Here is a 24,314-nt window from a genome sequence, read left to right on the forward strand (position 1 = left end):
CAGGGAGGAAATTGAAGCAGTCATCAAAAAACTCCAAGACACAAAAGTACAGGGCCAGATGGCTTCCCAGGGGAATTGTTTCAAACGTTTAAAGAAGAAATCATACCTATTCTACTAAAGCTGTTCAGAAAGATAGAAAGAGATGGAGTACTTCCAAACTGGTTCTATGAGGCCAGCATCACCTTCATTGCAAAACCAAAGACCCCACCAAAAAGGAGAATTATAGACCAGTATCCCTGATGAACACAGATGCAAAAATTCTCAACAAACACTAGCCAATAGGATCCAACAGTATGTTAAGAAGATTATTCATCATGCCCATGTGGGAAATATTCCCGGGATGCAAGGCTGGTTCAACACTTGTAAAGCAATCAATGTGATTGATCATATCAGCAAGAGAAAAAACAAGAACCATATGATCCTCTCAATAGATGCAGAGAAAGCTTTTGACAAAAGACAGCATCCATTCCTGATTAAAACTCTTCAGAGTGTAGGGATAGAGGGAACATTCCTCAGCATCTTAAAAGCCATCTATGAAAAGTCCACAGCAAATATCATTCTCAATGGGGAAACACTGGGAGCCTTTCCCCTAGATCAGGATCAAGATAGGGATGTCTACTCTCCCCACTGCTATTCAACATAGTACTAGAAATCCTAGCCTCAGCAATCAGGCAACAAAAAGAAATAAAAGACATTCAAATTGGCAAAGAAGAAGTCAAATTCTACCTCTTTGCAGATGACATGATACTGTACTTAGAAAACCCAAAAGAAAAAACAAAAACAAAAACAAAAAACAAAAGTCTCCACCCCAAGATTGCTAGAACTCATGCAGCAATTCAGCAGTTTGGCAGGATACAAAATCAATGCCCAGAAATCAGTAGCTTTTCTATACACTAAGAATGAGACTGAAGAAACAGAAATTAAGGAGTCAATCCCATTTACAATTGCACCAAAAAGCATAAGAACGCCAGGAATAAACCTAACCAAAGAAGTTAAGGATCTATACCCTAAAAACTGCAGAACACCTCTGAAAGAGATTTAGGAAGACACAAAGAGATGGAAAGATATTCCATGCTCATGGATTGGAAGAATTAATATTGTGAAAATGTTTATGCTACTCAGGGCAATTTACACATTTAATGCAATTCCTACCAAAATACCATGGACTTTCTTCAGAGAGTTGGAACGAATCACCTTAAGATTTTGTGGAATCAGAAAAGACCCTGAATAGCCAGGGGGATATTTAAAAAGAAAACCAGAGCTGGGGGCATTACAGTGCCAGATTTCTTGTTGTATTACAAAGCTGTGGTCATGAAGACATTGTGTTACTGGCACAAAATCAGACACATTGATCAATGGAGCAGAATAGAGAATCCAGAAGTGGACCCTCAACTTTATGGTCAACTAGTATTTGACAAAGCAGGAAAGACTATCCACTGGAAATAGGGCAGTCTCTTCAATAAATGGTGCTGGGAAAACTGGACAGCTACGTGTAGAAGAATGAAACTTGACCATTGTCTTATACCATATACAAAGATAAACTCAAAATGGATGAAAGATCTAAATGTGAGACAAGATTCCATCAAAATCCTAGAGGAGAGCACAGGCAACACCTTTTGAACTTGGCCACAGCAACTTCTTGCAAGAGACATCCATGAAGGCAAGAGAAACAAAGGCAAAAATGAATTATTGGGACTTCATCAAGATAAAAAGCCTCTGCACAGCAGAAGAAACAGTCAACAAAACTCAAAGACAACCTACAGAATTGGAGAAGATATTTGCAAATGACGTATCAGATAAAGGGCTAGTTTCCAAGATCTATAAAGAACTTACTAAACTCAACAGCTAAGAAAGAAACAATCCAATCATGAAATGGGCAAAAGACATGAACAGAAATCTCACAGAGGGAGACATAGACATGGCCAACACACACATGAGAAAATGCTCCTCATCACTTGCCATCAGGGAAATACAGATCAAAACCACAATGAGATACCACCTCACACCAGTGAGAATGGGGAAAATTAACAAGGCAGGAAACCACAAATTTTGGAGAGGATGCAGAAAAAGGGGAACCCTCTTGCACTGTTGGTGGGAATGTGAATTGGTGCAGCCACTCTGGAAAACTGTGTGGAGATTCCTCACAGAGTTAAAAATAGATCTGCCCTACAACCCAGCAATTGCACTGCTGGGGATTTATCCAAAAGATACAGATGCAGTGAAGCACCGGGACACCTGCACCCCAATGTTTATAGCAGCAATGTCCACAATAGTCAAACTGTGGAAGGAGTCTCGGTGTCCATCGAAAGATGAATGGATAATGAAGATGTGGTATATGTATACAATGGAGTATTACTCAGCCATTAGAAACTTCAAATATCCACTATTTCCTTCGATGTGGAAGGGCCTGGCGCTGAGTGAAATAACCCAGTCAGAAAAGGACAAACATTATATGGTCTCATTCATTTGGGGAATATAAAAATTAGTTAAAGGGAATAAAGGGAAAGGAGAGAAAATGAGTGAAAATATCAGTGAGGGTGACAAAACCTGAGAGTCACCTAACTCTGGGAAATGAACAAGGGGTAGGTGGAAGGGGAAGTGAGTGGGAGGTTGGGGATACTGGGTGATGGGCAACAAGGGGGGCACTTGACTGGATGAGTCCTGGATGTTATGCTATATGCTGGCAAATTGAACTCCAATAAAAAAATTTAAAATTAAAATAACATCTGGAAAAACTGAGACCCAGAGAAAGGAAGGGACCGACTAGCCTAGAGACAACATAATGTAGTGGCAAGAGTGAGTATACTTTCTGGAGCCACAGAATTGGGTCTTTGTTATGGATATCAATATAATGAGCTGGATGATCTTAGCTGATCATTTGACATCTCTCTACCTTGCGCTATAAAATGAGAGTAAGACTATCTACCTCCCAGTATTCTTGTGTGTCTCAGAAGAGATAGAGTGAAAGTATATAGCACAATGTCTCATGCATATAGGTGCTAATATATTTTTTAGAGAGGAGGAGAGGGGTGGCAGAGGGAGAGAGAGAATCTCAAGCAGACTTACAACACGGGACCCAGTCTTACAGCCCTGAGAACATGATCTGAGCCAAAATTAGGAGTCAGATGCTCAACTGACTGAGCCACCCAGGCACCCCTATAGGTGCTAATTTTAATTCTCCTGAGTCTTAGACCACTGATTTTTATCTCTATCTTCATATAGATTCTGGAACACACAGCCCTGTGCCCAGAGCTTTGGTGTGGTTTGCCTCCTGTTCCATGAATTTTGTGCACACCTACATTAGTTTCCTCCACTAACCATAAGCTCCTTGAGAACAGGGGCCAAGTCTGGCTCGGCATATGACATACATTCCCACATATCTGTGACCTAGCAGAGTTACTGTGAAAAGGAGGCCTTGGTAACTCTGTAGAATTGAATTAGCTAGTCAGATATGTTCGTCCTTTTTTCTGTCTGACTATGTAGCAAGGAGAGGAAGTAGTCTCAGGCTATGAATTACAGACCAAAGAATCATGTAGTTGTGAAGTTTCCTATTTAATCAATATATTTTAGTGAACTGAGATGAGAAGAAAAAATTCAAGAGAGTGAATATATTCTCTTTTTCTCCCTCAATCATTATCTCCTTCTTGCTCTCCCCTGTCCCCCTTTTTACTCATTTGGGAAGCTGAGAGACTTCTATTATTTGCTTGGGTTTACTCTTCAGGTATAAAAAAGGGACTAAGAGATGAGATATGGGATGAAGGACTGATACAGAAAGAGAAAAATCATAGAGAAAAGTGAGGAAGGGGGAGAGAGAGAGAGAGAGAATGAGAATGAATATAAGAATGAACCTCATAGAACCAGAATTAGCCTTGGTGCTGGTAGGGTTCATTTGGCCTGAGAGTAAACAAGACCATGAGTCTTTCCAGCTCACAGAGCCTTTTAAGGATTCCAAGGAGTCCTCTCTATCCTTCTTTCCCCACCTGGCCTTTTCTGTACTCCTCCTGCCCCAGTATATACCCAGCTTTAGGTGCTTCCAGGCAGGTGACAGGGCAATCCCTTCTGCCTGGCTGCCTCTCACTATCACATGTTCTTCCCAGGGTGAGGACATCCTAGACAGGAGCTCGGAGCTGATCTACACTGGGGAAATGGCCTGGATCTACCAGCCCTATGGCCGTAACCAGCAGCGGGTCTTCTTCCTGTTTGACCACCAGATGGTCCTCTGCAAGAAGGTAACCCCAAACTCTTCTTTCCTGAGGGAGATGGGCACCTCAGGAACATCAGCCCCTCCCTCTCCATCATTCCCAATTCCCAATGAGGTAGTTATTATAGTAGATGGGAAAAGATGCCAGTGGCTTCTAATTTTGTGATCCATTCTTAAACTTTTGCTGATTTCCCTCTTTGTCAATTTTCTTTTAAAAAAATCTAGAATAAGACTCTTTGTTCTCTTTCTTCTTGTCTCCCACGAAGGCTGTCTCTACTATGCATCTCATTGCCCTGTTATTTTAGTTATATATGTGTTTTGTTATTTTCTTCCTGAGATGATTACACTGGAAATTATTTTGCTGATTTGGAAAATTTTTCCTTTTTTTTCCTTTCCTTTTTTTCTGAGGAAGAGTGGAGATCCCCTTTCCTCTCTCCTCAGTCACCCACTAATGTTTCTACAGCTCTGAAGTTGTCCCAAACAGCTTTTTCCCTGTATCCTTTGTTTTTAATTATACCAGTCTAGACATACTCTGTTGTCCTATGTGTCACAACTACTAGTTATTTATGTTGGTTTAATTGTATTCTGGGAGGATCAGGAACTAAATAGAGTATAATAATGCTGGAGAGAAAACTTCTCCTATTCCAGGAACTTTGGGCTTTTGTGCCATTTTTTCTTGCATTAATGGCCCAGACTTGGAGGATGTACCATTTGGGACTCAGAAATGCAACAATACCAACAGAGATTGGGGATGGAGCAGAAAAGAGATGGGGATTTGAAACCAGAACACCTGAGTCCTAGACTCTACTATCTCTAACCTTGAACCAGTTTTTTTAAGGTCAAGGTCATGTCCTTATTTTCCTCAGTACCAAATCAGGCTGATGATAGAATTTATTTCTGGAGGCTTTGAGGAGGAATACCTTAAGTAGTGGGAAACAGTGAAGTATAGTGTTAAGAGCATGGCTTCTAGGGCCAGACAAAAGGCCACCAATTACCTTTTTTTCCATGAGCTATGTGACCGTGGGGAAATTTTCTGTGTCTAAAATCATCTCATTTGCAAAATGGAAATCATAATGGTATCTACATAGAAGAGAGGTTGTGAGAGTTAAATGAAACAATACAGTTGCAGTGCCTGGACACAGTAAGTACTTAGTAAATGTTAGCAATGGATTTTATTGCTGTATATTTGGTGTTACTATTCATTCATTCAGCAAATCTTTATTGGGAGACAGTATATACAGTGGTTAAACAAGCACAGATTTTAGAGCCAGATAGTCTGGATTCAAAGCCCAACTCAACCATTTGATAGCTTTTCTTCCTGAGTAAGATTCTTAAGTGTTCTATGTCTATAATTCCTCATAAAATGGTATTATAAAGGTACCTACCTTGTAGGATTGTTGGGAAGATTATTTAAGTTAATAAATGCAAAGCATTTAGCTGCCAAGGGATGAATGCATAAAGAAAATGTGACACACAACACATACATTCATGCACACACAGACATACACACACTGTGGAATATTATTCAGCCTTAAAAAAAAGAGTAGCTCCTGTCATTTGTGACAATATGGATGAACCTGGAGGACATTATGCTAAATAAAATAAAAGAGAAAGGCAAATACCATATGATTTCACTTTCTTGTGGAATCTAAATCAGTTGAAGTCATAAAGGCAAAGAATAGAATGGTGGTTTCCAAGGACTGGTGGGGATTTGGGGAAATGGAGAGATATTGGTTAAAGGGTGAAAACTTTTCATTATGCAAAATGAATAAGTTTTGGAGAGCAAATGCACAATATGATGCCAATAGCTAACAATACTGTATTGTATACTTGAAATTTGCTAAGAAATTAGAACTTAAGTGTTCTCATCACAAAAATAAGTAACCGTGTGAGATGATATATATGCTAATTATCTTGATTGTGGTGATGATTTCACAATGTATACATATATCAAATATCACATTATATGCTTTAAATATATATAATCTTTATTTGTCAATTATACCTCAATAAAGCTGGGTGGGCAGAAATCCAAAGCATTTGGAATAGTGCCTAGCATATGATAAATGCTAAGAGTCAACTGTTGCCATTGTTGTTGCTGTTATTATTTTTTTGTTTATTTTATTCATGAGGGACACAGAGAAGGCAGAGACATAGGCAGAGGGAGAAGCAGGCTCCCTGCAGGGAGCTCAATGCTGGATTCGATCCCAGAACCCAGGGATCACGCCCTGAGCCGAAGGCAGATGCTCAACTGCTGAGCCACCCGGACGTCCTCTTATTATTTTGTTATTATGAAGGTACTCTAGATGCTGGAATGCAACAATGAGAAACATAAGCCCAGTCCTAGCCCCATGTGCCTTTCTCAGGCTCTGGAGAGAAAACTCATGGTGCTCAAGGCTAGGAGTGGGCAGTAACTAGGGCGCCTCTTTAAAGAGGAAAGACTTGGGGATCCCTGGGTGGCTCAGCAGTTTGGCGCCTGCCTTTGGCCCAGGGCGCAATCCTGGAGTCCCGGGATCGAGTCCCGCATCGGGCTCCCGGCATGGAGCCTGCTTCTCCCTCGTCCTGTGTCTCTGCCTCTCTTTCTCTGTATGTCTATCATAAATAAATAAACAAATCTTAAAAAAAATAAAGAGGAAAGACTTTACTGACTAGGGAGTGAGACAGGCTGCAGTCCTTAAGAGTTACATTCCCCCAGATTGCAGCATCTGTCATTTATACAGAATGTTTTACAGTGTCTTAATAACTGACTCTCATGTTCTGTCACCTTCTCTGATATTTCCCACTCATTTTCTCTCTTTTCCCCTTTAACATGACAGATTCCTAACTCTGGGAAATGAATAAGGAGTAGTGGAAGGGTAGGTGGGTGGGGGGATGGGGTGACTGGGTGACGGGCACTGAGGGGTCACTTGATGGGATGAGCACTGGGTGTTATACTATATGTTGGCAAATCGAACTCCAATAAAAAAAATAAAAATAATAATAAACCCCATGACTACCCAGTAAGGCCAAATTCAATTATCTCCCAGATGTTTGAATTATGCAATGTCAGAAACTGGAGTAGGCTCCTTGCTGGATCCCTGGCTAGGCTCAGTGCTTGTCTGCAGACTGCTAGGGACCTTCTGGAGAAGCACTAGTTCCCTTAATATCCTCCAAATTGGGTGAATGGAAGAAAAAAGGAAGAAGGTTAGCATGCTATTAGAAACTAACCCATGTATGCAGGGAACTTGTGATGACCTAAATAGCATCTGTGGTGAGTACCTATTCACCGTGTCCCTATGAAAGCACTTAGACCACCATTACCAAGTGGCATTTGGGCAGCTTGGTCCTAAAAGGACCTCAGGCAACCAGGGCTCTAGAGGACTTTGTCCCCTTGCCATGTGCAGAAGCTGAGCAGAGAAACTTCTGAGGCTTTGCCAGCTGTCTTTCCCTGGACAGCCCCAGAGTAAGGCAGGAGCAAGGAAGGTGCACTACTGGGCACAGCTTCAGTAGACTGAAGATAGACTATAAGCTGTGAAACAGAACTAATGTAACTCAGCAGTGTGGTGACTGAGTATAAATTGTGTAATGGTCTTCATTATCAGTGCTAGCATTCAGAAAAGGGAAACTGCAATGACTTGAGGTAGAAGATGCAGTCAGGAAAGACTTCTTTGAGGAGGAAGAATGTGTAAATTTGACTTTGAAGGCTAGAATGATTGGAATAGAAAGCATTGTTGAGGCGTAGAGAACATATTAGTGTGAGCCTAAGTATAGATGTGTGACCACTGCCTCCCTGAAAAGGTATATGGAATTTCCAAGGACATAGAACTAGCTATGTAAATTTTAAAATATTCAGTTACTTTTGCTTTGATTTATTTTTGTCACAATATTTAACTTATTTTGAAAGTTTAAATGTACTAAAGGAGGCAGTGAGATTTTTAGGTTCATTAAAGGAGTTTTAAAAGCCTACAAAAAATTAGTCTGGGACCAAGAAAGCTCAGCACCACATTTATCAGATAAGGCTGGCCTCATGACTTGGAAACTGCATGTTTAGATTTGAGCTTTATAACCATTTTACAAGGTAAGGATTACTTGTCTAGTTTCATAGTCGAGAAAATTGAGGTTCAGAGAGATAAAATGGCTTGCCCAAGACCACAGCTGGTAGGTTAAGCAGCTAGGAGTTTGTATAACTCACACTCTTTCTGTGCATGTTGCATGCTGCTTTGTGGCCTTAGCTACCATTTCTGATGGGGTTTTTTGAACAGTAGGTCATTCTTAATCATTCCTATTCTATCACATCCCTAAACTTGGCTTTATAACCAATCTGGTACCTGAAAACTCACATTCAACCCTCTGGAGAGCTAGAAAGAGTAGGCAAAGGAAGAACCTTAATGATATATTTCTCTAGTCCTGTTCCCCTACCACAGAGGCAGAATTCTCTCAAGTTTCTTGTTATCCTTAAATATCTAAAGAAACAATAGGAGTTTCAGTTGATGCTTTTAATTTAGCTCTAAGATCATGTATATCCTTTCCAGTTTTTGGAAACTAGTTAGTACCACTTTTGAACCTACTGTAGTAGTTTTGAACCTACTGTTCAAAAAGGTTTTGAAGGCTGACAATGATTATAATACACCAACTTAGAGTCAAAAGAAGCTACAGGTAATGCTGGCAGGCTGGGTTCAAGGACCCAAAGGGGGTCCTGCAGGACCATCAGGAGCATTCTTGGCTTCATGAAGGATAGAAATAAAATGTGAGCCTGCAGGAGGTGAAAGCAGAGTTTACTGAAAATACAGAGAGAGCAGATACAGACAGTGTCTGGGAAACTCAGAAAGGAAAGGAGGGAGTCTCATCTTAGTTCAAGGTTGGGGGGATTAAAAAAAGGTCTGGGGGGGTTTTGAGGATGATAGTCTGGTATATGTGTCCCCATAGTCTTCTAGGTACTAGTTTGAACAAAGATGAGGGCCTAGGTATTATTCCTTGGAGCCAGGGGATCTTGGCATTGAGATACCTAGCTACTATTGTGCAGAATACGCACATGATAGCTTTGTCTAGTCATTCTCACCTGATCTCTCCTTAGATATTACCTATTCTAGAAAAACCATTAAGTCCAGTCCCTTATAAGGAGGACATATGCTGCTTGCATTATAAGACATATGTGTAAAGTGAGGTGGGGGTGCAGTTCCTAGCAAGAATAGAAGCAGGAAAAGAAATAAAAAAAAACAGATTTCTATGGAGCCTTTCTGTTTCTCTGTCTCATAAGCTGAAGTTAGGAATAGTGGGAGGTTAAGGCTGCCTATTCTAGTTAGATGGGCATCCACCTATTAGCTATGTGATCCAGACCTGGCTTCCCAGTTCTCTGTGTATTTGTATTAAGTATTTTAAGTCCAGTTTCAGGCCTTTATGAGATCAAACTAGATCACATCAATCCATTCTCCTTTGCTTGTCCTGATTTTGTAGTTAGACTGACAAGGCCCACTTTTTATGCATATATCTCAAAGTATTCCTGAGGATTGTGGAAGTCAGTGCATGGGAACTACCCCATCCTTTTGGCCAGGATTGAGCTTGTCCATTTCGAGCATGCTAAAAGGAACCTAGGCTCTGAATCAGGCTTGGAGAAACATTGGCCTACTCTATAGAGTTGACCTTTTTCTCTCCTGTGAACTTGATGCCAGGGGCACCCAGAAGATCAGAACCCATCTGTACTCACAACCTACTTATATGCATAATTATTATGGAAGGAAAAGCATAATGTAGAGGTTTAATTCCACAACACCTGTATTTCACAACCTGGAGGTTTGAGATTGATAGAGCAATGTTGGAAATTCTTAAAGACAGCCTTCCCCAGACATACCAAAAAGCTCAGTTTACCAGTGTGAGGAGTTAGGTTTACAAAGGCAAATTCTTTGCAAGTAGCCTGCAGCTGAGAACAGACGCATGCAAGGCAATTCAGCAGAATGGGAATAGTTTAACCAAACTGTATAATGTTAATAAAAATTAGTGAACATTTCTGATTCTGTGAAATTGTCTAAAAGGCCAAATATAAGCAGAAGGGAGGTAGAGTTGGTCAGAATAATTTGGCTAGTAGAAGACATCTATTAGGATGTGGCTCATGGGACCTTCTTGGCCAGTCTCAGCCATACCACAGGTCCCAACAGTAGATGTGTGTCATGAGCATGCTATGAAGGTATACACATGAGTTGAATCTTTCCACAATGTCAGCTTTATTCAATCATAAAGCTAAGTTAATCACAATTATAAAGCAGGTTCAGGATTCCAAACTCAATGATATTTCGCCATATGATTAAACTTGGCTTCTTACACAGCACACAGAGCAGGACATAAGACAAACCACATGACAGGATAACAGAAGGAGTATAGGAAGTTAATGAACCAAACTCAAAGTTAGTCTATGGGTATGCAGTTGAGATAAGACCTCAGTCCAATCCAGGTCAGCTCTCAGCACTTACTGCTTATTATGTTCAAGTAGGGAAGAATCTCAGTTCTGTTCAGAGATCAATCAGAGCTTTCAGTGGCAGTTGCATTTTTGAAGTGGTCAGACTTACATAGAGGTTATATCTGAGGAGTCTGACAGTTTGCTACCAAAATCCTCCCCCTTTTAAAGGGATTCAATTGGTCTTGGGCCCCTGCATACCTCCTCTGGTTCTGCTTATTATCAGTTCTGGGGTGTCAGCTGATGCTGGTCCCAGCAATATCTCATAATTGCAGTACCTTTAACTTGTGCAATTGCTTGACACAGGCTCCTGCTTGACACGAGAGACTCCACTTTGCTCTCTACAATGTGCTCTCAGGAAGGAGTCAACGACAGTGCTAAGAGGAGGAGGGACTGGAAGACCATTCTGAGAGATAGCTACCTATCAGACCTTATATTCCACAAGTTCACAGGTCATTTCATCCATCCCTCTGGTTTTCCTTTTTTTTATTTGACATTCAAAAAGATACAAAAAATAATACAATGGGCACCTATGTACTTATTATCCAACATAAGAAATAATTCATTACAAATACATTCTTCCTCTTCTCACTCTCTGCTCCTTCCCTTCCTTTTCCTTCCTTCCATTTTCCCATTCTCATCTCTGTATGCTCTTGAATTTGGCATGTGTCATTGTCATATTTTTGGTATAATTTCTGTACATATGTATGCATCCCTAAACATTATGTGGCATTTCTTTGTAGGTTTTTTAAACTCATATAAGTGGAATAGATATAGATGAGATAAAGCTGTATAGAAAAGAAACCAGAGGAGTGATGAGCATGGAATTTAAGGTTGCTGTGGCATCATAGCTTTTATTTTTTTAAATTGTTTAAAATTTTTTATTTTATTTAAATTCAACCAACAGTATAATATTAGTTTCAGAGGTAGAATTCAGTGATTCATCGGTTGCATATAACACCCAGTGCTGGGATGCCTGGGTGGCTCAGTGATTGAGCATCTGCCTTCAGCTCAGGGCCTGATCCCAGGGTCCTGGGATTGAGTCCCACATTAGGCTCTCTATAGGGAGCCTACTTTTCCTTCAGCCTATGTCTCTGCCTCTCTCTTTGTGTCTCTCATAAATAAATAAATAAATAAAAATATTTTAAAAAAACACCCAGTGCTCAATACATCATATGCCCTCCTTAATGCCTATCACCTACTTACCCCATCTTCCCACCCACCTCCCCTCTACCAACCCTCAAATTGTTTCCTATACTTAGTCTTTGATGGTTTGTCTCCCTCTCTGATTTCATCTTATTTGCTTTTTTCCTCCTTTCTTCAATGATCATCTGTTTTGTTTCTTAAATTCCACATGAGTGAAATCATATAATTGTCTTTCTCTGATTGACTTATTTTGCCTAGCATAATACCCTCTGGTTCCATCCACATCATTGCAAATGGTGAAATTTCTTTTTTGATGGTTAATAGTCCATTCTTTATCCATTCTTTATCCATTCAACTGTCCATGGACGTCAGGGCTCTTTCCATAGTTTGGCTATTGTGGGCATTACTGCGATAAACATAGGGGTGCAGGTGCCCCTTCAGATCACTGTGTTTGTATCCTTTGGGTAATTACCTAGCAGTGCAATTGCTGGGTCATAGGGTAGCTCTATTTTTAACTTTTTGAGGAACTTCAATACTGTTTTCCAGAGTAGGTGTACCAGCTTGTGTTCCTACCAGCAGTGTAAGAGTGTTCCCCTTTCTCTGCATCCTCGCCAACATTTGTTGTTTGTTCATTTTAGCCTTCTGACTGGTGTGAAGTGGTATCTCATTGTGGTTTTGATTTGTATTTCTCTGATGCCAAGTGATGTGGAGTATTTTCTCATGTGTCTGTTGGCCATTTTGAATGTCTTCTTTGGAGAAATGTCTGTTCAGCATGATACCTTTTAAATTGGGTGGCAGGTTCACCAAGCTTAATATAGTATTAAAAATAAGTAAGTAAATAAATAGAGAAATAAGAGTACCTTGTGTGGACTAGTGATGAGTGTCTCATGGACTGAGAGTTAGTATTAATCCAATTCTGTATACCAGAGAGTAAAACAGCAATGATAGAAGATAGGCAATATATTGTTTGTATATTGCCTATCTGGCCTATACTGTTTGTATATTTGTATATCCAACTACAACTTTTATTTTTCTCATGCAATAAGATTTGTGAGATTCATTCAAGTCTTTTAACTTTTAAAGTCAAGTCTTTTAACTCCTACACCTATTTCTCCTATCAGACTAGGCCTTCTCCAAAGTTCCCTAGAGTGCTAAGTGTTCAGCTCTTTCAATATAACCATTCCTAGCCAGCAGCCTGTGGCCATCTTAATACTCTTACCACTCATCTCCACTATGATATGTAGGTCTCACTAGCCTGCTTAAATTCCCAAGTACACTTTAGGCAAACACCCAGCTTATTTCATCCTTCTAGAAGTCTTGCAAATATTTTGGAAAAGAAAAGGCCCATGCTAGCAATGATTGTGTGGCTTACTGCTTCCTTTTTCCCATATATGTATCTTACAAACACATATAAAGATTGATGCTGGGGTCTGAGACAGGGTCTTTGGATGTAGGACAAAGACTTTCTCTACGAGCATTTAGTTAACCAACCTATCAATGTCATACTGCTAAGCTAACCTGCCTAAATTTGACCAAACTAACCTCTGTTGGTACTCCAAAACAATGGCAGTCTTAGCGTCTTGCTGAGCCCATGAGCCAACTCTTATGGCACCTACTCTGCACATCCCTACAGTAAAAAAGCCTTTTCTTCCTTCCTACATAGGATCTGATCCGAAGAGACATCCTGTACTACAAAGGCCGCATTGACATGGATAAATATGAGGTAGTTGACATTGAAGATGGCAGAGATGATGATTTTAATGTCAGCATGAAAAATGCCTTCAAGCTTCACAACAAGGAAACTGAGGAGATACATCTATTCTTTGCCAAAAAGCTGGAGGAGAAGATACGCTGGCTCAGAGCTTTCAGAGAAGAGAGGAAAATGGTACAGGAAGATGAAAAAATTGGTAAGTGATCTAAGAGAAGAAAGAAGAATATGGCTATGAAGAACATAGAGGATTTGAATTAGTCTTCATTTTTCTAGAAGCAGAGGGGAATATTTCTGGTGCAAACTGACCTAATCCACTTTGGTGGTTTCCTATTATTAGGCCCTTTTCGGCAGATACCAGTAGTCTTTACTAATCAGAGTTAGGTAAGAGTTATAATTTGGCCTCCCTTACAGCCTCATAACTAGATAAGACTATTACACTGGAAACACACTTTAATATCATTTTTCCTAAACATATAAACATTTATTAACAAACAAACACAAAAGCAATCATACAACCTGTTCTGTAATCTCAGTGGAGTCCTAGTTTTATTCTTAGATACATGGCTGTATCTTCTGTAGAGAGGTTAGTCAAGGAAGAGTTGCTGATATTATAGCAACATAATTCAACTAACTTTCTTGTTAGAGTCTGGTGACAAAATCCTTTAAGGGATAGGACATACCACCTGTTTTCAATCTTGAGTTTAAGGCTTCCTTCTGAAGGGTAAAGGCTATAGGGCTCATTGGAATTTTATACCCAGGTCTGGTGAGGGCTAAAGAGCATTTAGTACATTTGTGGCTAGTACACATCTTGAATAACATTCATTTTTACCAATGAAAATTCATTTTTAACATGTGTTAGGCTGCATTAAAGTGACTGAACTGCTGGGAGTAGTGGCTTTTGAAGCAAAGACTTCTGAGTGTTTAATGTGTTAACAAATCACCTCTTGAGTGTGTATGCCAGATTAAGACACTTCATATGTTAACTAAATGTCCCTAGAACATAGATTAAAATTAATGTGCATGTATATATCAGCTCTCTGTATGAAAGCATTTAAAAATAAGTTACAGAAAATATAACTGGCTCTAAAACTATGATCACTTGCATGATTCAGAATCACACTAAACCATAATTTTTTTGGCTTTAAAAATGTTTTTCCCCTTTGCCAGGGGGTATATAACTGGCAGAGAGATTTTTCATGCTGCTTTCTAACTGGGATTTAGGTGCCATAGACTATAGTTTTGTGGTTTACAAAGTATCATCTGGTCTGTTGCTCACAGTGCTGCCATTCCAGCATAAAAATACCAAACAGCCAGGCTTTGTAATTCCCTGAGAAGACAGAGTTCCTGTTTTTGCTCCACTTGAAGTGAGAGTAGTATTTTATATTAAAACATTTACCAATGTTTTAATTGGTAAACATTTACCAATGTTTAATTGGTATATTAAAACATTTACCAATGTTTTAATTGGTAAACATTTACCAATGTTTAATTTACCAGCTCAAGCTGGTAGAAACTGCCTCTAGAAAAATGGGCCTACTCATTGAGTCCAAATGCAAATGATTTTGAGAGTGCAAATGGATTCTTCTCTCTTTCAGTGTTGGGGATTTAAATGGTTAAGAGATAAAGAAGAATGATCAAAAAGACACACCTTAGTCTAATGCTAGTCCTTGCCTCAGGTTTGGGGTATAGTGCACATTAATAATTCACTTTGAGTCCCATTGAAGCCAAATTGCTTTTAGCATATGAGCACTGCAATGGAACATGGTGTACAGTGGTACAGAAATGCTACTGGGTTGCTTCTCTCAGTGGTAGGCAGAAGCAGCCTCTGATACCACCTAGATTATTAGACCTATTAAAGGAATTGTCTTAGTATGCTTTATGCAGACCCTAGATCAACTAGAAGATCCCCACCATTTTTTCTGGTTCCAGTATAATATTTCCCACACAATTCCCTAATAACCTGTAACTTTAAGAATCTGCTTCTAATAGAAAAGCTTCCAGAAATTACATTTTTAAAAACTTTTTGCTTAGTTTTTGTAAAGATTTTATTCATTTATTCATGAGAGACAGAGGGAGAGAGAGAGAGAGGCAGAGACACAGGCAGAGGGAGAAGCAGTCTCCATGCAGGGAGCCCAATGCAGGACTCGATCCTGAGACTCCAGTATCACGCCCTGGGCCAAAGGCAGGTGCCAAACCTCTGAGCCACCCAGGCATCCCTGAATTTTGCTTAGTTTTCATTTAAATTCCAGTTAGTTAATGTACAGTGCAATATTAATTTCAGGTGTAAAATTGAATGATTTAACACCTATACACAATGCCTGGTGCTCACTGCAGTAACTGTACTCCTTAATCTCCATCACCTATTTAACACCTCTGCCAGACCACTTCCCCTCTGGTAATAATTGATTTGATCTCTATAATTATTAGTCTTTTTTGGTTTGCCTCTCTACTTCTTTCCCCTATGATCATTTGTTTCTTAAATTCCACATATGAATGAAATCATATGTTGTCTTTCTCTGACAAACTTATTTTGCTTAGCATAATACTCTCTAGTTCCATCTGTGACGTGGTACACACACACACACACACACACACACACACTCAGCCATAAAAAATAATGAAATCTTGCTATTTGCAAGGACATGGATGGATCTATAAAAATACCTTCCGACAGATCTATGTTATCTCTTCTAAAACATTAAGTTTTTTTCTAATTATAATACTTTTTATTATAGGAAATTTGGGGGGAAAACACAGAAAAATTAAAAAGAAAACTAAAAATCACATAAGATTTACTCTACCCAGAGAGAACATTTGTAAATGTTTGATATTTTTACATCTAAACAAAAAAACCCCTAGGACTAAGGTGGTTGAATCATTCTGTCTCCTCCATTCTCTACCTCCCTATGATGAACAGTTCTAATATTACATCCTCATTTTGCATGTACAATCATATCATTAGGATTTCCCTAAATCATTTATTTAAAAATTTTTCTCATTGTATTTATTTATTTTTTTTTAAATTTTATTTATTTATGATAGTCACACAGAGAGAGATAGAGAGGCAGAGACATAGGCAGAGGGAGAAGCAGGCTCCATGCACCGGGAGCCCGACGTGGGATTCGATCCCGGGTCTCCAGGATCACGCCCTGGGCCAAAGGCAGGCGCTAAACTGCTGCGCCACCAGGGATCCCTTCTCATTGTATTTAAATTCAATTAATTAACATATAGTATATGATTAGTTTCAGAGGTAGAATTTAGTGATTCATCAGTTACATATACACCCAGTTCTCATTCCATCAAGTGCCCTCCTTAATGCCCATCCCCCAGTTACCCCATCTCCCCACCCACCTCCCTTCCAGCAACCCTCAGCTTGTTTCTAAGAGTCTTTTATGGTTTGTCTCCCTAGTTTCATCTCATTTTATGTTTCCTCCCTTCCCTATTCCTAGGTGCATCTGTTTTGTTTCTCACATTCCATATATGAGTGAAATCCTATGGTATTTGTCTTTCTCTGGTTGACTTCTTTACCTTAGTTATACACTTATACACTTATACCTTAGTTATACACTCTAGTTCCATCCACATCATTGCAAATGGTAACATTTCATCCTTTCTGATGGCTGAGTAATATTCCATTATATATACTGCCTCTTCTTTATCCATTCATCTATTGGTGGACATCTTGTCTCTTTCTATAGCTTGGCTATTGTGGACATTGCTGCTATAAACATTGGGGTGCCCCTTTGAATCACTATGTTTATATCCTTTAGATAAATGTGTTGTAGTGCAATTGCTAGGTTATAGAGTAGCTCAATTTTTAACTTTTTGAGGAACCTTCATACTGCTTTCCAGAGTGGCTGTATCAGCTTGTGTTCCCACCAGCAGTGAAAGAGTGGTCCCCTTTCTCTGCATCCTTGTCAACACTTGTTTCCTGACTTGTTCATTTTAGCCATTCTGACTGATATGAGGTGGTACCTCACTGTGGTTTTAACTTGTATTTCCCTGATGCCAAATGATGTGGAACATTTTCTCATGTGTCTGTTGGCCATTTGTATGCCTTCTTTGGAGAAATGTCTGTTCATGTCTTCTGCCCATTTCTTGACTGTATTTTTTGTTTTTTGAGTGTTGAGTTTGATAAGTTCTCTATAGATTTTGAATACTAGCCCATTATCTGATATGGCATTTGCTAATATCTTCTCTCATTCTGTAGGTTCCCTTTTAGTTTTTTTGACTATTTCCTTGGTGTGCAAAAGCTTTTTTTTTTTTGCAAAAAATTTTATCTTGATGAAGTCCCAATAATTCAGTTTTGCTCTTGCTTCTCTTGCCTTTAGAAGATATGTCTAGCAAGGAGTTGCTGCAGCTGAAGTCAAAGAGGTTGCTGCTGTATTCTTCTCTAGGATTTTGATGGATTCTTATCTCACATTTATATCTTTAATCCATTTTGACTTTATTTGTGTGTGTATGGTGTAAGAAAAATGGTCCATTTTCATTCTTCTGCATGTGGTTATCCAATTTCCCCTAACCATTTGTTGAAGAGACTATCTTTTTTTCCACTGGATATCCTTTCCTTCTTTGTCAAAGATTAGTTGACCATAGAGTTGAGGGTCCATTTCTGGGTTCTCTATTCTGTTCCATTGATCTGTGTGTCTGTTTTTGTGCCAGTACCATACTGTCTTGATGATTAGAGCTTTGTAATACAGCTTGAAGTCTGGAATTTGTGATTCCACCAGCTTTGATTTTCTTTTTCAACATTCCTCTGAGGTCTTTTCTGGTTCTATACAAATTTTAGGAATATTTGTTACAGCTTTATAAAAATGCTGATGGTATTCTTATAGAGATTGCATTAAATGTGTAAATTGCTTTGAGTAGCATACACATTTCAACAATATTTGTTCTTCCAATCCATGAACATGGAATATTTTTCCATTTCTTTGTGTCTTTCTCAATTTCTCTCATAAGTGTTCTGTAGTTTTTAGAATACAGACCCTTTACCTCTTTAGTTAGGTTTATTCTTGTGTTTTCTGGTGCAGTTGTAAATGGGATCCATTCCTTAATTACTCTTCTGACAAAAGGAGAATTAAAGCCCAATATCCCTGATCAACATGGATGCAGAAATTCTCACCAAATACTAACAAATATCTAATAGTATTTTAAAAGAATTATTCACCATGACCAAGTAGGATTTATTCCTGGCTTGCAAGGGTGGTTCAACTTCTGCAAATAAACCAATGTGGTATACCACATTAATCAAAGTAAGTACAAGAACCATATGATTCTCTCAATAGATGCTGAAAAAGCATTTGACAAAATACAACATCCTTTCTTGATTAAAATTCTCTGCAGTGTAAGGATAGAGGGAACATACCTCAATATGGTAAAAGCCATATATGAAAGACAGTGAATATCATCCTCAACTAGAGAGCATTTCCTCCAAGGTCAGGAACACAACAGAGATGTCTACTCTAACCACTGCTATTCAACATAGTGCTGGAAGTCCTAGACAACAAAAAGAAATAAAAGGCATCCAAATCAGAAAAATAAGTCAAACTTTCACTCTTCTCAGATGACATGATACTCTATGTTGATCACACAAATGACTGTACCCAAAAATTGCTAGAAGTCATACAGGAATTCATCAAAGTGGATGATATAATGCACAGAAATCAGTTGCTTATCTATACCCTAAATCACTTAATATTTTTTAAAAGATGTATTTATTTATTAATGAGAGACAGAGAGAGAGAGAGGCAGAGACACAGGCAGAGGGAGAAGCAGGTTCCATGCAGGGAGCCTGACATGGGACTTGATCCCAGGTCTCCAGGATCAGGCCCTGGGCTGAAGGTGGCACTAAACCACTGAGCCACCCGGGCCGCCCTCACTTAATATTTTTAATCATCATTTTTATGGCTATTATATAAATTTACCATAATTTTTTTCTTTATTTTTACTTTTTAATGATAAAATAAATACATGATTATAATAACCACTTGAACATATACCAAAATATAATAAATTTAGCATTATTTTCCCTTCACTATCACTCCTATGCTATGTGAGATAATTAGTATAGGTGTGGTGTATCTATTTCCATACTTGTGTTTATATAAACCTTTATACAGATAAGACTTTTTAAAAACTTTTCTACTTACAAAAATTATACCAATCATATTACTTTATAACTCATTTTTAAACTTAATTTATCATAAGTAACTCTTCAGGTGAAGAATATAGTATTTAACTAAAATTCCTTCTATCAGTCAGGATTCAACCAGAGAAGTACAACTCATAGAAGATGTGTTAAGAGATTTATTATAAGGAATTGGCTTATGTGATTACAAAATCTGGCTAAGCAACTCCAAAATCTATGGAGCAGGCAGGTGGAATGCAAAATCGTGGGCAGGCTCAAACTCATGAGCACAGTCCAAAGCTGTCATCTATAGGCAGGAAGATCATGAGAAGGATGGGACTCCACATACATGGGCTAAAGCTGAAGAAGAATTTCTTCTCTTTTGTAGGTAGATCTCAATCCTGTTTTTTTAAGTGGTAGAAACACCATGAACCCTATACACTTCATACATTTTTAAGTGCATAATATAGTAATATTAACCATAGGCTCAATGTTGTAAAGCAGATATATAGAACTTATTCATACCATGTATAAGTGGAACTAGAGTTTTGATAGGATTGCTTTGAATTTGTAGATGGCTTTCAGCAGAATGGATATTTTAACAATATTGTCTTCTAGTACAGAAACAAACAAACAAAACCTAAAGACCAATATCCCCAATGAATGCATATGAAAAAGTCCTTAATAAAACAGCAACAAACAGAATTCAGCAACACAATACAAGGATCATACACCGTAACTAAGTCCGATTTGTCCCTGGGATGCAAGGATGCCTTAACATATGCGAATCAATTAATGTGATACACCACACTAATTGAATGAAAGATAGAAATCACATGATCAGGGGATCCCTGGGTGGCTCAGCAGTTTAGCACCTGCCTTTGACCCAGGGCGTGATCCTGGAGTTCCAGGATCGAGTCCCACATCGGGCTCCCTGCATAGAGCCTGCTTCTCCCTCTGCCTATGTCTCTGCCCCTCCCCTCTCTCTCTGTGTGTTTCTCATGAATAAATAAAATCTTTAAAAAAAGAAATCACATGATCATATCTACAGATGCAGAAAAAGGATTTGACATTACTTATTCTTTCATGATAAAAAACTCACAAGCTACTATGTATACAAGAAATTTACCTGAATATAATAAAGGCCATATATGAAAGGGCCTACAGCTAACATCATACTCAAGGGAGAAAAACTGAAAGCTTTTTCTCTTATAACAATGACAAGACAAGGATGCCCATTTCACCACTTCTATTCAACATTGTAGTGGAAGGCCAACCAGAGAAAATTAGACAAGAAAAAAATAAAAGCATCCAAATGGGAAAGGAAGAAGTGAAGTTATTTCTGTTTGTAGATGATATCATTTTATATATAGATAACCTTAAAGACTCCACAGAAAATGTTTTTTCTAATAAATGAATTCAGTGAAGTTGAAGAATATGAAAGTAACATGCAAAAATCAGTTGTGTTTCTATACACTAACATAAACTATCTGAAAAAGAAATTAAGCAAATAGTCCTAAGTATAATCACATCCAAAAAGGGTGGATGGATTTCTTTATTCTTAGGAATAAACTTAACCAAGGAGGTAAAAGACTTGTACACTCAAAAATGTAAAACCTTGCTGAAAGAAATTAAAGAACATATAAATAAATAGCTTTAGTATTGTTAAAATGTCCATTTTACCCAATGCCAGCTATAGATTCAATGTGGTCTTATCAAAATTCCAATGGAATTTTTTACAGAAATAGAAATAACAATCCTAAAATTCACAAAAGATCCATCATGGGTAAAGATATTTGAGAGAGAGGAACAAAGCTAGAGGTATCACACTTCTTGACTCAAAATGTATTACAAAGCTACATTAATTAAAACAGTATATTACTGGCATAAAGATGGGATATAGATGGATGGAATAGGATAGAAAGCCTAGAAATAAACCCACACATATACAGTCAACATATCTTTGACAAGGGTACCAAGAATACACAATTGGGAAAGGATGGTTTCTTCGATAGATAGTGCTGAGAAAATTGTATATCCATATGCAAAAGAATGAAACTGAATTCCTACTTTATACTGTACGTGAAAATTAACTCAAAATGTGTTAAAGATTTAATTGTATGACCCCAAACTGTAAAACTCCTAGAAGAAAATAGAGGGAAAGAGCTTCTTGACATTGATATTGGAAATGATTTTTTGGATATGACACCAAAAGCATAGTCAAAACAAAATTACAGCAAAATAAAATGCTTCAGCACAGCAATGGAACAGAATGAAAAGGCAACCTATGGCATCAGGTAAAATATTTGCAAATGATATATTTGATAGGAGGTTAATTTCCAAAATATATAAGTAACTCCTACAACTCAATGGTGAAATATCAAATAACTTAATTTTAAAATTGGACAAATGACTTGGACAGTTGAGTACCTTTTGCTATTTGATTTTTTCTTCCTTTTGAAACTTTTCTTTACAAAAATGTCTTGTAATCTCTTATCTTTTGACTCATTATTTTCTTCTATGTTTTTGCCTTTGGTTGTGAAATATTTTTCCACTTCACACCATACTTTATTCATGACTCTTCATTGAACAGTCTCTTAACTCATGTTTTCATTTTTTTTGCCTCTGTATATTGTGAAATTCATTTTTGTAACTAAATATTTGTTCAAATTTCTCACCATTTATTTCCTTTTCAAAACTTTTGATATATCTTGCCAAAACTACTCTTTCAGAAAAGTTGTACTAATTTATACATTTAAGAAAGCTGTGTTTTTTTATAACAGAGTCATGTATTTCTATGTTATAGGCTTTGAAATTTCTGAAAACCAGAAGAGGCAGGCTGCAATGACTGTGAGAAAAGTCCCTAAACAAAAAGGTAAAGCTGCCTTTAACTACCACCACTCCACCAGCCCCACTTTCTCTATCTGTGAGACTGGGAAGCCATAAACTATGTGACTATATATACCCAGGTTTGTTTCCAGGCTGAAGTTCACTTGGGGTGATGGGGATTGTCTGGGTTTCCAGGTATTCCTGATGACATGTGGCAAATGGCCTTAAAGACATAAGGCTTAGCCATTAGAAATGATGAATACCCACCATTTGCTTTGACGTGGATGGAACTGGAGGGTATTATGCTGAGTGAAGTAAGTCAATCGGAGAAGGACAATCATTATATGGTTTCACTCATACAGGGAATATAAGACATAGTGAAAGGGATTATAAGGGAAAGGAAAGAAAATGAGTGGGAAGAATCAGAGAGGGTGACAAAACATGAGAAACTCCTAACTCTGGGAAACAAACAAGGGGTAGTGGAAGGGGAGGTGGGTAGGGGAATGGGGTGACTGGGTGACAGGCACTGAGGTGGGCACTTGACAGGATGAGCACTGGGTGTTATACTATATGTTAGCAAATCGAACTCCAATTAAAAAATATATACAAACAAATAAAAAATTAAATTAAAAAATAAATTAATTTTTAAAAAGACATAAGGCTTAGGAGTAAATAGTGTAAGGTAGTTATGTCTACAGATAGTTCTTGGTAGTAGAAAGGGAGGTGGGCAGGGGCTTGGGGTGGCTGGGTGATGGGCACTGAGGGAGGCACTTGGTGGGATGAGCACTGAGTGTTATGCTATGTGCTGGCAAATTGAGCTCCAATAAAAAAATTTTAAAAAAATTGGACTTCAGAGATCAATAAGCTTCCATAAAAAAATAAATAGTTCTTTAGGTACAGGAAAAATATAGAATTTCTGTTTCTTTTCATTTTAACATAAGTGAGAGAGAGAGAAAGAAACTAAACTTTATCCACAATGTAGAGACAGATGGACAATAATAACTGTGTATAATTTTTAATAAGTGCTTTTGGAATATGTATACAGTTTTCTTTGATTTGTTTGGGGACATTTGCAAGACCAGGAGTCCCAAATCAGAATGGAGAACTTCAAACTGAACCAAGGCAGAAGATTCAGATATTCATTCTCTTTTTCTGAACCACAAACTAAAATACTTAAAAAAGGAAACTAGGGGTATCTGGGTGGCTCAGTTGAGTGTCTGACTCTTGATTTTGGCTCAGGTCATGATCCTCAGGGTCATGAGATTGAGCCCCACTTTAGGCCCCATGCTGGGTGTGGAGCCTGCTTAATATTCTTTCTTCCCCTCTGCCCCTCCTTTTCCAGCCCTCCTCATGGGCACACACTGGCACTCTCTCACTTTCTAAAAAAAAAAAAAAGGAAAGCACCTTAAGAATCAATTTGAATATGAAATGAAGCTTTATTTTCTCATTTTCATAAACTAGACAAAATTAAAATGCTTAGTTGAACAATGGGGAGTAACTACCCTTTGTTTACTTATGAGCATATTCAGTACGAGTCATTTTATATAAGTTCTTTAATTTCATTTTTATGGTACATCTTTAAGGTAGACATTATTAGACTCATTTTCCAGATGAAGAAACAAGATCTTTGAGGTGAAGTGATTATGAACTTAACTCATCTTTATTCCAAGTCCACTGTTCTTCCCTCATCATCTCAGGGCTCTGCTGATTCTCTATGCTGGGAGAACACAGCTTGCTTTTTTGTCTCACCTCAATTACTGACAAATGCTTCTATTACTGACAGCCACTGTCATTTTCTCCAGGGGTAAGTGATTTTAATGAGACCTCACTTTTCCCAGGCCCTTCTGCTTTCTCAGTAGGTTCTTTGGTTCAG

At 38.3% G+C, this 24,314-nt stretch overlaps 1 protein-coding gene across 10 annotated transcripts in view; it reads left to right on the top strand.

The window, feature by feature from the left end:
* ARHGEF9 (Cdc42 guanine nucleotide exchange factor 9) overlaps positions 1-24,314 on the top strand; it is a 211,944-nt gene that overhangs the window by 162,890 nt on the left and 24,740 nt on the right. For all 10 annotated transcript variants that reach the window (XM_072817441.1, XM_072817442.1, XM_072817436.1 and 7 more), the window contains 3 exons: positions 4,098-4,229; positions 13,438-13,681; positions 22,419-22,487. In XM_072817441.1, coding sequence (XP_072673542.1) covers positions 4,098-4,229; positions 13,438-13,681; positions 22,419-22,487 — 445 coding nt within the window. The remainder of the gene's footprint in view (positions 1-4,097; positions 4,230-13,437; positions 13,682-22,418; positions 22,488-24,314) is intronic.

Source organism: Canis lupus, chromosome X (genome assembly GCF_048164855.1).
Source record: "Canis lupus baileyi chromosome X, mCanLup2.hap1, whole genome shotgun sequence".
Classification (NCBI taxonomy): Eukaryota; Metazoa; Chordata; class Mammalia; order Carnivora; family Canidae; genus Canis; species Canis lupus.